Source organism: Salvelinus namaycush, chromosome 19 (assembly GCF_016432855.1).
Source record: "Salvelinus namaycush isolate Seneca chromosome 19, SaNama_1.0, whole genome shotgun sequence".
Classification (NCBI taxonomy): Eukaryota; Metazoa; Chordata; class Actinopteri; order Salmoniformes; family Salmonidae; genus Salvelinus; species Salvelinus namaycush.
The window spans coordinates 28,540,831-28,553,854 of NC_052325.1; the positions used below are offsets into that span (position 1 = coordinate 28,540,831).

General features: G+C 41.4%; 1 protein-coding gene across 1 annotated transcript; it reads left to right on the forward strand.

Annotated features, from left to right (window-relative positions):
• The first annotated feature begins 4,700 nt into the window (after positions 1-4,700).
• On the forward strand, positions 4,701-12,212 carry LOC120064284 (S-formylglutathione hydrolase-like). The gene is made up of 9 exons (XM_039014740.1): positions 4,701-4,795; positions 5,816-5,894; positions 6,675-6,763; positions 6,997-7,095; positions 7,218-7,342; positions 7,471-7,590; positions 7,668-7,766; positions 7,890-8,057; positions 11,884-12,212. The coding sequence occupies exons 2-9, from the start codon at positions 5,827-5,829 to the stop codon at positions 11,962-11,964; spliced, it is 849 nt and encodes a 282-aa protein (XP_038870668.1). The 5' UTR covers positions 4,701-4,795; positions 5,816-5,826; the 3' UTR covers positions 11,965-12,212.
• The last annotated feature ends 812 nt before the right edge of the window (positions 12,213-13,024 follow it).

Sequence of the window (13,024 nt, forward strand, 5' to 3'; positions counted from 1 at the left end):
CACACACACACACACACACACACACAATACCCAGCCTCAACAGACACCAGTGAGTCAACCACACCATCCCCTCCCTACTAATACCTAATTTATCATGAACAATCAACTATGCCCCCATAATAGAGAAAAACGACAGTAGAAGTTGTAGCGTAGCCTACACTCACCAACTATGACAAAAAGACCATGTTATTGCCTAGTTACAGTATATTTATGAAGTCATGGAAAGGTTTAGTAGATTTTAGGTGACTTACACTAGTTCCTGGGGCTGAGCTTGATGTTGATGCCTCTACAGATTGTTGGGATCAGACTCTAAATAGAACAGTCACGTCGTTTGCCTCTGGCTCTGCAGTAGTTAGTTAGCTACCATAACCTAATGAAGTGTAACAGAGACGCTAAAAGATGAGAAGCAGGTGAGACATTTAATAAAACAGAAACCGTGGAACGAGACAACATAACAGTATTGTCTATGCATAAACACAGGAAAAATACTGACTGGTAAAGGAATCTAAGGGAGTGCCAGATATAGGGGAGGTAATGGAGACCAGGTGTGCCTTATGATGACGTGCAGGTGCGCGTAATGATTGATGCCAGGTGTGCGTAATGATGCATCCCAGGACCGGTGGTTAGTATACCGGTGACGTTGAACGCCGGAGGAGAGGAGCGGGAGTAGACACTACACAAAGCTAATGTTAGATTGCAAAGTAACAAGTCACACGTTGCCAGATAGCAGCTGGCTATTTACAATGTTCGATGATATGGCAACCTCATCAGTTGAGACTTCAGTTCCGTTTCAAAATCCTCTGGCTACAAACAGACATTTCAATTTTTCTGTTCAATTGGATACACCTCCACGGGGCAGTTCTTCACGTCTTGAAATCACTATGAATTCTGGATATTGGGGTCTGCTCACAACCAGAAAATGTAGCTGGCCCATTTCTACAGGTGAGATGCAGAAACGCTCATATTTGCGTGTCGTGAGGAAATTATCAATTTTTATGATGCTTATAATATGTTAATAATATAAATGGCCATATAGAGTGAAATAGAGCAGCAGTGAAATTTCCCTTTAAGAATTTGCTTTTATCTGTCAATGTATTTAATGTCAGTGCAGGAGGATGAAAGGAGACAGGGAGAAGCAGCCCATTACTGACATGGCCCCTACTTCTACACATCAGACATGCCTACTCTAGGTCTGTCCCTTCTCATCTTCCACATCACCATCAAAGCATACACCATTCAGCAGAAGATAGTAATGACAACTATCATACATGAAGGCATCATATACAAGCATGTGCCCAGCTGCATACTCATAAAGAAGCATATTTGACAGAGGAGAAGTGCTCTTATAATCCAAATAGCTTGACACTCGCAGATTGCATGCGTCATGCCACACTCACCAACAAAAGTGCTGGAGAATGAGTATCATTCAGCATCCGCAGCAGTGAGATGGCTGATGTCTTCTTCAAACTAGTCTGCAGCCGAGCAAGGTTTATTTTGAGCTGATTGGCATTTCCATTTTGATGAGTGTGGCAACACTGTAAAACATTTTCTGTAAAATTTACAGTAATTTACTAGCAGCATTTGGCCAGTAAATTACTGCAACTTATTTTACTGTACAGCTACTGTAATCCATTTTGCGGTAATCCTTTTTACGGTACCAAAAATATTACTGTAATCTAATTTACAGTATAATACTGGAATTGCCCATGCAGCACTATATTATCCAGTGTTCTTTGCAAGTTTTCATTTTTACATTTTGGTCATTTAGCGGGCATTAGCAAATTACAGTTAGTGCATTCAACCAAGGTTGATTAAAAAAAACATCACTGTCATAGCAAGTAAAACGTTTCTGTAACCGTGTAACAGTCTGTAACCGGATTAGTGTCCCGCTCCTTGAAAGCGGCAGCTCTAAACTTTAGCTCATTTCGGATGTTGCCTGTAATCCATGGCTTCTGGTTGGGATATGTACGTAGGGTCACTGTGGGGACGATGATGTCGATGCACTTATTGATGAAGCCGGTGACTGAGGTGGTATACTCCTCAATGCCATTGGATGAATCCCGGAACATATTCCAGTCTGTGCTAGCAAAACAGTCCTGTAGTGTAGTATCTGCGTCATCTGACCACTTGTTAAGATAATTAACGTGTCAGGTTAGGTGAAGTAGTGTGGCAGGTTTGGAGATTGTGGTTCAGGTTAGGAAACGAGTTAGGGTTAGCTACAGTTGTCAACAACTCATGTTTTAATTTGTTATTTTTTTATTTAACCTTTATTTAACTAGGCAAGTCAGTTAAGAACATATTATATTTTTTTTAACCTTTACTCCATCTCTTCATTCAAAGACTCAATCATGGACACTCTTACTTACAGTTGTGGCTGCTTTGCGTGATGTATTGTTGTCTCTACCTTTTTGCCCTTTGTGCTGTTGTCTGTGCCCGACAATGTTTGTACCCTGTTTTGTGCTGCTACCATGTTGTGCTGCTGCCTTGTTGTGTTACTACCATGTTCTTGTCATGTTGTGTTGCTACCATGCTGTGTTGTTGTCTTAAGTCTCTCTTTATGTAGTGTTGTGTTTTCTCTCATCGTGATGTGTTTTGTCCTATATTTTTATTTATTAAAAAAAAAAAAATCATCCCAGCCCCCATCCCCATAGGAGGCCTTTTGGTAGGCCGCCATTGTAAATAAGAATTTGTTCTTAACTGACTTGCCTAATTAAATAAAAATTAAATAAATACATTTAACTAGGCATGCCAGACAATGACAACTAGGCAACTAGACAAAGACCGCCTACCCCGGCCAAACCCTGACGATGCTGGGCCAATTGTGCGCCGCCCTATGGGACTCCCAATCACAGCCGGTTGTGATACAGCCTGGAATTGAACCAGGGTCTGTAGTGACGCCTCTCGCACTGAGATACAGTACCTTAGACTGCTGCGCCACTCGGGAGCTGATGTAAAAGAAACAGGCACGGACCAATTGCGAGCATTAATGGGTGTAACATGATATCAAGAAACGCTGATATCAGAATAAGCCCCATTACCAATTGCAGTATGGTGCTGTATTCTGAATTACAGTAAATTACTGGCAGCAATTGGCCAGAAAGCTACTGTTGAGTTTTAGGACAAAGTTTGTAGAATTCCTACAATACAGTACATTACCGTATTCTGTTGGGGTACAGCGATCTCATTCACAGTTACAACAAATATAGCATCTTACAAGGCACGCCTTAAAATATGTTAATGAGCCAGAGACACGTTCCCCGCCCACAACATTTTCCCACAAGGCACCATAATTAGTACGGTAAAACACAATATTTTTGTGTTAAAATTACAGAAAGGACTTAGTGTGCTTTAAAACAAATGTACATTATTTTACTGTATACGTGGGCGGCAGGTAGCCTAACGTAAACTCACCCCATTCCGTACAAATGTGCGCAACCGTGACATTCAAACTAGGCTGCAAAGAAAACTAATGGGACTGTAGCGACTGTGTTGACTTCAAAATCTGGGGTGTGAACTACGTTTCTATTCAAGCGTTGATCGACATGGTAATGGCTCTATAGTATTGGAGAAAAGTTGAAAAAACTGACCCTCCGTTACATCGTGATGTGTCATGCCGTAACGTACAGCACGCATAAAGCAACTATTTCTGTCTTACAATCACTCTCCACCAGGTATAACACTTCTCTCATCGTTTAAAAACAAGAAATGGACAGTGACGGGGTAAGGGGGGATACCTAGTCATTTTTTGCGTCATCACTCCAAGCGATCATGAATCTCAAAGCTGCTGTTTACTTCTGAAGATCACTTTAGCACCTCCCTAAAAACCCGATTCAAATTTGACACAAACCTTCAAATTGTAATGTAATGACATTATATAAACTCTTTATAGTGTTTTATTTACATTTTAGAGGCGATAAGGTGATAAGTTGGAGAGATCGAGTGAAAAAAAGCTGTTTTTCCACACGACATCTCTCCTTCTCACTATCACGCATTAGTTTCGCTTCCCCACCCGCCATTTTTAAAAAGACCCGACGGAGCTCATTGCCGCCTTGAATTATGCAGAAACGGGCAGCATAGAGGTCATGTCATTGATTCTGTTGCAAAGGGGAGAAATTGTGCCTTACAATGTTATTGACATTAGAGTTGATCTGGAAGTATTACGTTTTTGGGGCGCTAAAATAAGGTCAGTGAGTTTACGTTAGTGGTTAGAGCGTTGGACTAGTAATCAAAGGTTGCAAGATTGAATCCCCGAGCTAACAAGGTAAAAATCTGTCATTCTGGCCCTGAACAAGGCAGTTAACCCATTGTTCCAAGTCCGTCATTATAAATAAGAATTTGTTCTTAACTGACTTGCCTAGTTAAATAAAGGTAAAGTTAAAAAATTAAAAGAGCAGACGCAACTTACAGTTATTGCATTCATCTTGAGATAGCTAGGTGGGGCAACCACATCACAGGCATAGTATGTACACCTTTCCTCAATAAAATAGTTATCAGCAAAGTCAGAGCTGGGGGGGGGGGGTCGATGCTGTTTTAGTCATACTGAATATTTTTTTTAACAGTTAGCCTGTGAGCCAAAGCTATGGTTTTGTTTAAAAACAATCATCACAGGGTCTCTTAACTTTTCTTTGACAACAACGCAACCTTTCGGTTGCATATCGACATACACTTGAAGATTCAAGGGGCGGTATCTCCATGACGTTTCACGTCGAACCTCACGTTGGACTACTAAAACCAAGCAGCGGAGACGTAGCAGGAACCAAAGTGAAGCTATTCTCAATAATCGTGATTTAACAAGGTATGTCAAGTGTAAATTAACACTTATTTGCGGTGTTTCTATGATCATGAAGTAGAAGTTACTTAGCGTTTTACGTGCAGCTTGCTTGCAGAGTGGCTCTGGTTCGCTGGAATAAGTCAGACAGCTACACAGAAACCGATACAATGTGGCAAGTTCTGCATTCTTTTGCTATGAAGGCTTTATACCTTTCATCGATTGATCATCTAGCGATTTACAGAGGCTGCACCATGCATGCTTTCAAGTGGTTGCTTTTTGAAAATGTTACTGTTCATACGGTAGCTAGCACAGCTGTGTTTTGGGCCTATCTTCTTGGCCGGGTATCCTGCCCTGTGGAATGACTTTGACCAACTTGCCATTCTATTTTTGAATGCATCTGTGGACTTAAACCCCTTTCTGTGTTTGCAAACAGCCGCACGAGGGCGATGCGCGCAAGTTGGTGGGGGAGTCCTTGTAGAACGCCAGTAAAAAAAGCATATATTTACATGTTGCTCATGAGTGCATTTCTCATTACTATGGGGTTATAATTGAATATTAAGGCTCGTATGAAATGGCCTGTGTAAAATCGTTTTTGTCTTCATTGCAAATCAACTGCATTATACTTAAACTTCAACCAGTAAAATGTCTCTTTGCCTAACTTATATCAATGAGCGTTAACATTCTAGTTAACTGCTGCATCCAAAATAAAGATCACAACCAAAGAACTGTTCAAACAATAATTAAAACATCATTGTAAGCGTATAGGAACCCCCCAAAAGTTATTTAGATTAGAAAATTATAACGCAAGGGGTATGTTGAATGGGCGCAGATGGCGATGGCTTTCTTACCGCGCTTCAGTGCTTGACGTCAGTGTCGTTTACTGGAAAAGGGTCTATACAACAGTTGTAGCATGCTAGTAGTTGCTAGCTAAGAAAGATAGTTTTCCAAATGCAATGTTGTCTGGTCTACGCAAAACTGTAGCAGCAAGATTTGTGAAAGAATGTCCCTTACAATATAACTCTTTCCCTTGTGGACTTGCCAAAGGTAACCGAACTATGGCCCTCGCCCAAGTGTCATCCAACAAGTGCAGTGGCGGCTACCAGAAGGTGTTCGAGCATGACAGGTGAGCTAGCCTCGTGAAACTAGAATAATCTCCAGAGAACTCATATTCTGTTTTAGCTAGCAGATTGTAACAGGCTAATGTGATGCCCCATTAGCCATTACAGTATAGGTACTGTTTGGCATAGCAGAGAATTTTCGACCAACCTTAACTTGGCGATACTATCTTCGTTCTCAATTCGGCCAAACATGTATCTTCACAAATGTCTGTTCAGTTGCAGGTGGTTCGTTTGAATTGAGAAAATGCTATTTTTAAATATATACAGTTTTTGCTCAATGAAATAATCCAACAATGTGTACACCACCATCTTGTCTATTTCAAATCTTCTCTCATTGATTGAGAACTATGTCCACCCCAAAGTGCTGCATGTCATGCCACACCTGTCTCGATCAATAAGGGGATATTTGAAATGGACAAGATTTTGGCGTACACATTGTTGGATTACTTCATGGAGCAAAACAATTATTTTAATAGCAGAGCATTTTCTAAATTCAAACAAACCACCTGCAACTCAACACTGACATTTTTTGAAGATATATATTTGGCCGAATCGAGAACAAAGATGGTATTGAAAAATGATCTGTGCTACCCCAAACAGTACCTATCCTGTAACGGCTAAGTCAGTCTGTTAGCTAATTTCTGTTTCACTGTTATACATCAATGCAACACACTGCTGTTTTTTCCATTGGAATACACAAATTATAGTTTTACAAGTGCCCATATGGCTTGGGTGGAAACATGCAGTATGGCAGAAACTTGATGTAATGCATTTTCTTTTCTCAGCACTGAGCTGAAGTGTAAAATGAAGGTCGCTGTCTACCTGCCTCCTAAAGCCGAGAATGAGAAGTGCCCCGTGTTCTACTGGCTCTCTGGTGAGTTCTCACGGTCCATGGTCTCTGATATGTTACATAAAGACAGTGGTCACCATCCCTGCCCAGAATGGGTAGGTTTTTGTTCTATCCCAACACCAACACACCTGATTCAACTACTCGTCAAGATCTTGCCTGTATACTTGCACTGATCTAGAATAAAAATCTGATCAACTACTTAGATTTTACCTGTGTGTTGCAAATGTTGCCCTTCATGTCTCACTGTGTGCTTCTAGGGTTGACATGCACAGAGCAGAACTTCATCACCAAGGCTGGCAGTCAGCAGGCAGCTTCTGAGCATGGAATCATCATCGTCGCCCCAGACACCAGCCCACGTACGCATGCACACACTTTACGGATTGCATAATTCACCCCTTACTAAATCAATGCTCACGCCCACCTTTTAATAGTAATTATAGCTCCCACCTGACCTTCCTACTCTTTATGTGGTGTTCAGGTGGTTGTAACATCGAGGGTGAAGATGAGAGTTGGGACTTTGGCACAGGGGCTGGTTTCTATGTCAACGCCACCCAGGAGCCCTGGAAGACCAACTACTGCATGTACACCTATGTCACTGAGGAGGTGTGTCGGTCACATGATAATAGTAGTCGTGTTGATGGTAGCATTTACTATTACTATTGTGAATCCATTGATACTGCTATGCGCTGCTAATCACCACCTCCCAACTCTTTTTTTTTTTTCTTTCTCAGCTCCCTCGTTTGATCAACGCTAACTTCCCCGCTGACCCAGAGAAGATGTCCATCTCCGGCCACTCCATGGGGGGACACGGAGCCCTCATCTGCGCCCTGAAGAACCCTGGAAAATACAAGGCATTGCAATATGGAAGTCTTTTCATTATGATCTCAACATCTTTTGAACATATGAATGAATCCCTTTCTCTCTGCAGGCTGTTTCTGCATTTGCCCCCATTTGTAACCCCATCCAGTGTGCCTGGGGGCAGAAGGCCTTCTCTGGGTACCTAGGAGAAGACAAGAAGACCTGGGAGGTACAATATTGGGTTATAGGGGGACTGGCCAAATCAATGGGATCACAAACTACAGGTCTGACCTTGAGGAGTGGAATTCCAGAACAATAACATGAGTTTTTAATCATTCTTCCTCCTTTCCAGGCGTATGATGCCACAGTGCTGGCAGCGTCATACTCAGGCCCACAGCTGGACATCCTGATCGACCAGGGCCGTGATGACCAGTTCCTGTCGGCCAGCCAGCTGCTTCCTGACAACCTGATCGCCGCCTGCTCAGAAAAGAAGATTCCTGTTGTGTTCAGGCTGCAGCCGGTGAGTGCTGCCACCCAACGGCCAACTATAACAACTGTTTGATCTTGAAATGCCTACAGTGGTTGATCAACTAAAAGTTTTGCGAGTACTCTACTAGTACAGTACCCTGCGTCACTACTTCATTTCTCCAGACCAGCGCAAGGGGGAGTTAGATTATGCTTTTGGGTCCCAAGGTGCTACTGTGTCTCTAAAAATACACTTTTTTGTTACTATTCATCAGTATTACTTACTAAAACTGTTGTTACGCTAAGGTTTTATTCTAAGAGAAACTTAGACTACAATTAGGGTGTGGAAATGTTATTTTGCTCTTACTGTAGCCTACTCCCGACCGGTCATATTGTACACGCCCGAGTGACGCAGCGGTCTAAGACACTGCATTGCAATGCAATGCGTTGCTACAGATGCTGGTTCAATACCCGTGCTGGCCGCGACCGGGAGACCCATGAGGTGATGGTAGGCTTTTGATTTCTCTCCCTCTAAAAACAGAAGTTAATAATTCTAAAAAACAAACTGGCTTTATTTACAAATTAGTAACAATGTCTCACCCCATGTTCAAGAATGGCCTTTTTCCGTTATTTGAAAAATAAATAATCTCCAAAATATTTTTAATTTTGAAACAAAGCTATTATTATTCATTTAAAATTATATAAAAAGCCCCTCGGATATTCTCACAGATATATTATTAACCCTGTGTGAATTCTGCAAACAACGTTTCTAGCAGGACAATATATATTGGCTCCCGAGTGGCGCACAATGGTATTGCCTTGCAATTCTCCAGCTGAATGCACTGAGATTGCGGTAGGCGCAAAAGGTTAAAGGCACGAGGGCAGGAGGCACGGGACGGGCCGCAGAGCAGCGCACAAGACGACCTAGCCCATTGGGAGGGGGGGTGGACCCCTGCCCCACTGGGTAGCACAGAGCAACACTTTAAGGGGCATTGCACTAATAATGGCGCTGACTAGGGTAACGTTCCTGCTGTTATTAGTGCCTGTCTGCACGTTCAAACTAAAACAATGTAACTAATAATGGTGCGAAAAATGCCCTTGGATATGAATTCGGAGGGCAGAAATTATTAAATATTAGAGCATTAGACCTCTCACTGAAGGCGTCAGTCAAAAGTTATACTTAAATCCGAACTGGATTTAATGAAAAATGACATGAAAAGCACACACTTGTAAATCACAAACTCTAAAAGTAATTGGAAAGGTAGATACAAATTATTTGTGACATTGTGGTTACAATAAAGAATGTAACGGGATGCTGTGTTTTTATTTACAGTAGTGATGGACAGCTGGAGGCATTTTGAAAACAGGTTTTCAAACACTTGTTTATCACAAGTGTACTGTAGTACTGTCCATGACTGATGCAACCCGAAAAAGCATTAGACAGAGTACTTGAAGTCACAGAGAAAGTCTGGACATGTCCTGCTCTCCCTTATGTAAGGAATTAGGCACTTTACCATGTTTACTACAGTATGTACTGTAGGCTGTTTACTTGTCAGACTGCACAGAAGCCTAATAAACAAATGCAGGCGGCTTCTATCTTCTAAATTATTTATTATCCAAATGTTTTAAAGTGCGTGTGGGTGACCTCATGCAACCTCAATGTCGGATAAAGCATATACTGTACTGCATTTCTTCATCAGCATCTTTATGCTTTCGTTAATAAAATAAAGATAAAAATACTTTCAAAATGCAGATGTTTAGTTATGGATCATAACGAATTACTATGGGAATAAATATCACTGAATGACAGAAATATTGGAACAAAGTAGGCTAATGAAGGTAAACAAATTGTTGCTTACTGGAAAATACTCTTTCAAACACACACGGTCACGTTGTACAGCGCTATTAGGACAAGACTTGCCTAGAAGGAGAATTCTCTCCCATCGTCAAATGTATTTCTTAGTTAGGTTGGCTGTATCACAACCGGCCGTGATTGGTTGCAATTTCCGTTAAATCCACCAGAAAAGACAGAACAAATATTGTGGTTAAACTCAAATATACTAATTGATTAAAAAAACATTATCAATTGGAACCTTTAACATGTGGAAGGGGGGGAAATTATTATTATTATTAACCCTGTTTTTCACAAGCGTAGCAGGCTGTGAATTCTGCAAACGTTTCCAGGATGGGTTATTAGTAGGACAGTATATATTGGTCATGGCTCCCGAATGGCACAGTGGTCTAAGGCACTGCATCTTACTGCAAGAGGCATCACTACAGTCCCTGGTTCGAATCCGGTCTACTTGGATCTGATCCCAGCCGGCGACCCTAAACAACGACGCCGTAAAAGGGGCAAACGAAGCGGTCTTCTGGTCAGGCTTCGGAGACAGGCACATCGCGCTCCACTCCCTAGCATACTACTCGCCAATGTCCAGTCTCTTGACAACAAGGTTGATGAAATCCGAGCAAGGGTTGCATTCCAGAGAGACATCAGAGACTGTAACGTTCTTTGCTTCACGGAAACATGGCTCACTCGAGACGCTAACGGAGTCGGTGCAGCCAGCTGGTTTCTTCACGCATCGCGCCGACAAACAAACATCTTTCTGGTAAGAAGAGGGGCCTTATGATTAACGAGACGTGGTGTGATCATAACAACATACAGGAACTCAGTCATTCTGTTCACCTGACTTAGAATTCCTCACAATCAAATGTCGACCGCATTATCTACCAAGGGAATTCTCTTCGATTATAATCACAGCCGTATATATTCCCCCCCAAGCAGACACATCGATGGCCCTGAACGAACTTTATCTGACTATGTAAACTAGAAACCACACACCCTGAGGCTGCATTCATCGTAGCTGGAGATTTTAACAAGGCTAATCTGAAAACAAAACTCCCTAAATTCTATCAGCATATCGATTGTGCTACCAGGGCTGGTAAAACCCTAGATCATTGTTATTCAAACTTCCGCGACGCATATAAGGCCCTCCCCCGCCCTCCTTTCGGAAAAGCTGACCACGACTCCATTTTGTTGCTTCCATCCTACAAACAGAAACTAAAACAAGAAGTTCCCGCGCTCAGGTCTGTTCAACGCTGGTCCGACCAATCTGATTCCACGCTTCAAGACTGCTTCGATCACGTGGATTGGGATATGTTCCGCAGTCTAAGACACTGCGTTGCTACAGATGCTAGTTCGATACCCGTGCCGGTCGCGATCGGGAGACCCATGAGGTGGCTTTTGGTTTTTCTCCCTCTAAAAACAAAAATAAATAACAAACTGGCTTTATATATAAATTAGTGAGAATGTCTCACCCCATTGTCAAGAATGGCCTTTTTCCTCGTTCACTCCAGGTTAAATGAAAACGAAATAATCTCCAAAATATTGTGTATTTTTTATTTAGAATTATAAAATCCCCTTTTTAGATATTCTCACAGATAAGATTTTCCCTAATGAAAAATGCCCCTTAGATATTATTTTAGAATCCTCTTAGTACTGTAGCCTACTCCCGGCCGTCACGTTGTACGGAGCCATATTTTCCGTTCCATCCTAACGGAAACCCTGATGGTTTCGTTTTTCTTGGAATAGAAACACCATAATATTAATGAAGATAAATTTCACAATCAATCACATATACTATGTTCTTACAAAAAAGGTTTTAAATTCTCTAATGCCAATATTGAAGACTATCAAATGCTTCTCAAACTAGTATTAATGGTAAAAATGGCTGACAATTAATGTGCCATATAATTCTGGCAACATTTAAAGGAGGAACCACTGTACTATGTGTACTGGACTAGGGTTGGTGACTTTGCTGTGTGATTTCACTGCTGCCAGTTCTATGCCGTGTCAGACTAACAGTGCCATTTGTTTCCGTCAGGGCTACGACCACAGCTACTTCTTCATCTATTCCTTCATCACCGACCACATCAAGCACCACGCCAAGTTCCTCAACGCTTAAGACTGACTGCTGGACTAGAACCCTCTTCTGTGCCTTCTACCCCAACTGTGCACCGGGTATTGTCCACCTGTCCCATCCAGAGAGGCCGAGCTAAAATTAACCTGATATGAATACACTTGCTATGTTGAGTCAAACTCAGAACAGACAATAGTGGGGCCAGGATGTTTGGTATTAAGAGGAGCTTGCTTGCAAATCATGTGGTCACTCCAACTGTATTTCTGAAATAAAGGTTCAGTTTTTACTTTTGATTCCATTTTATGACCTTAGGCTTATACACGTTGACATCTGAGATCAATACAAAATACATGTAGGTAGACTATAGAACATAAGACAATGTGCTTTTTACAGAAGGTTTTTACTGATAGTGATGAAATATATACATTATTCACAGCAGTTAAGGCAACATTAAAGGGGTGTTTCATGCAATAAAATCAAAATTGCTGTACACCAATATGACAAGAGGTACAAAATGGTATCTCAATTTTAAGAAACCTAAACATAAAAAAAACATTTCCTCCCAATCAAAGTACAAAACTGAGTACAAGCTTTCAGGACTATAAACAGAGAAAGGTAGAAAAGGGCAAAACTGCTCAACTCAGCAGTCACACTGTGGTAAAAACATTTAGCAGATTTGTATAGTTCAAAAGATGTCATACACACATTTCTAATTTAAAATGGAGCTCTGAGATTTGTCAGTTGCCAAAACAGTCTCTTTAAAGTGCAGATAATTTCAGGCCCGTAGTCAGCCACACCTAAAGGCCCAAGGGATTGACGTGACTAATCAATGAACTAAAAGTAATGACAATTTAAATGTTAAGTCCCCTCTTTATGTTTCTAAACTGTCAGGTTTGCAGCACACGGCCCAAACCTCCATAAGGAAACGATAAGCTACAGTCACTTTCTCCTACTAAGCAAATGTCATATTTCCCTTTTAGTTTACACATCTCTTTTCTATCATCGAAATGTTAGGACTGGAAGAAGGGATACTGGTAGTCAAATGTTATCACCTGAGTAGTTCTATTTAGCTTGGTGGAAAGGAAATGACTGAGTATTAAAGTAG

Excerpts from the sequence above, each read along its gene's own strand:
- LOC120064284 (XM_039014740.1), top strand. The coding sequence starts at position 5,827 with ATGGCCCTCGCCCAAGTGTCATCCAACAAGTGCAGTGGCGGCTACCAG. Across the intron at positions 6,764-6,996 it reads CGTGTTCTACTGGCTCTCTG|GGTTGACATGCACAGAGCAG; the intron begins GTGAGTTCTCAC and ends GTGTGCTTCTAG. Across the intron at positions 7,343-7,470 it reads ACACCTATGTCACTGAGGAG|CTCCCTCGTTTGATCAACGC; the intron begins GTGTGTCGGTCA and ends TTTCTTTCTCAG.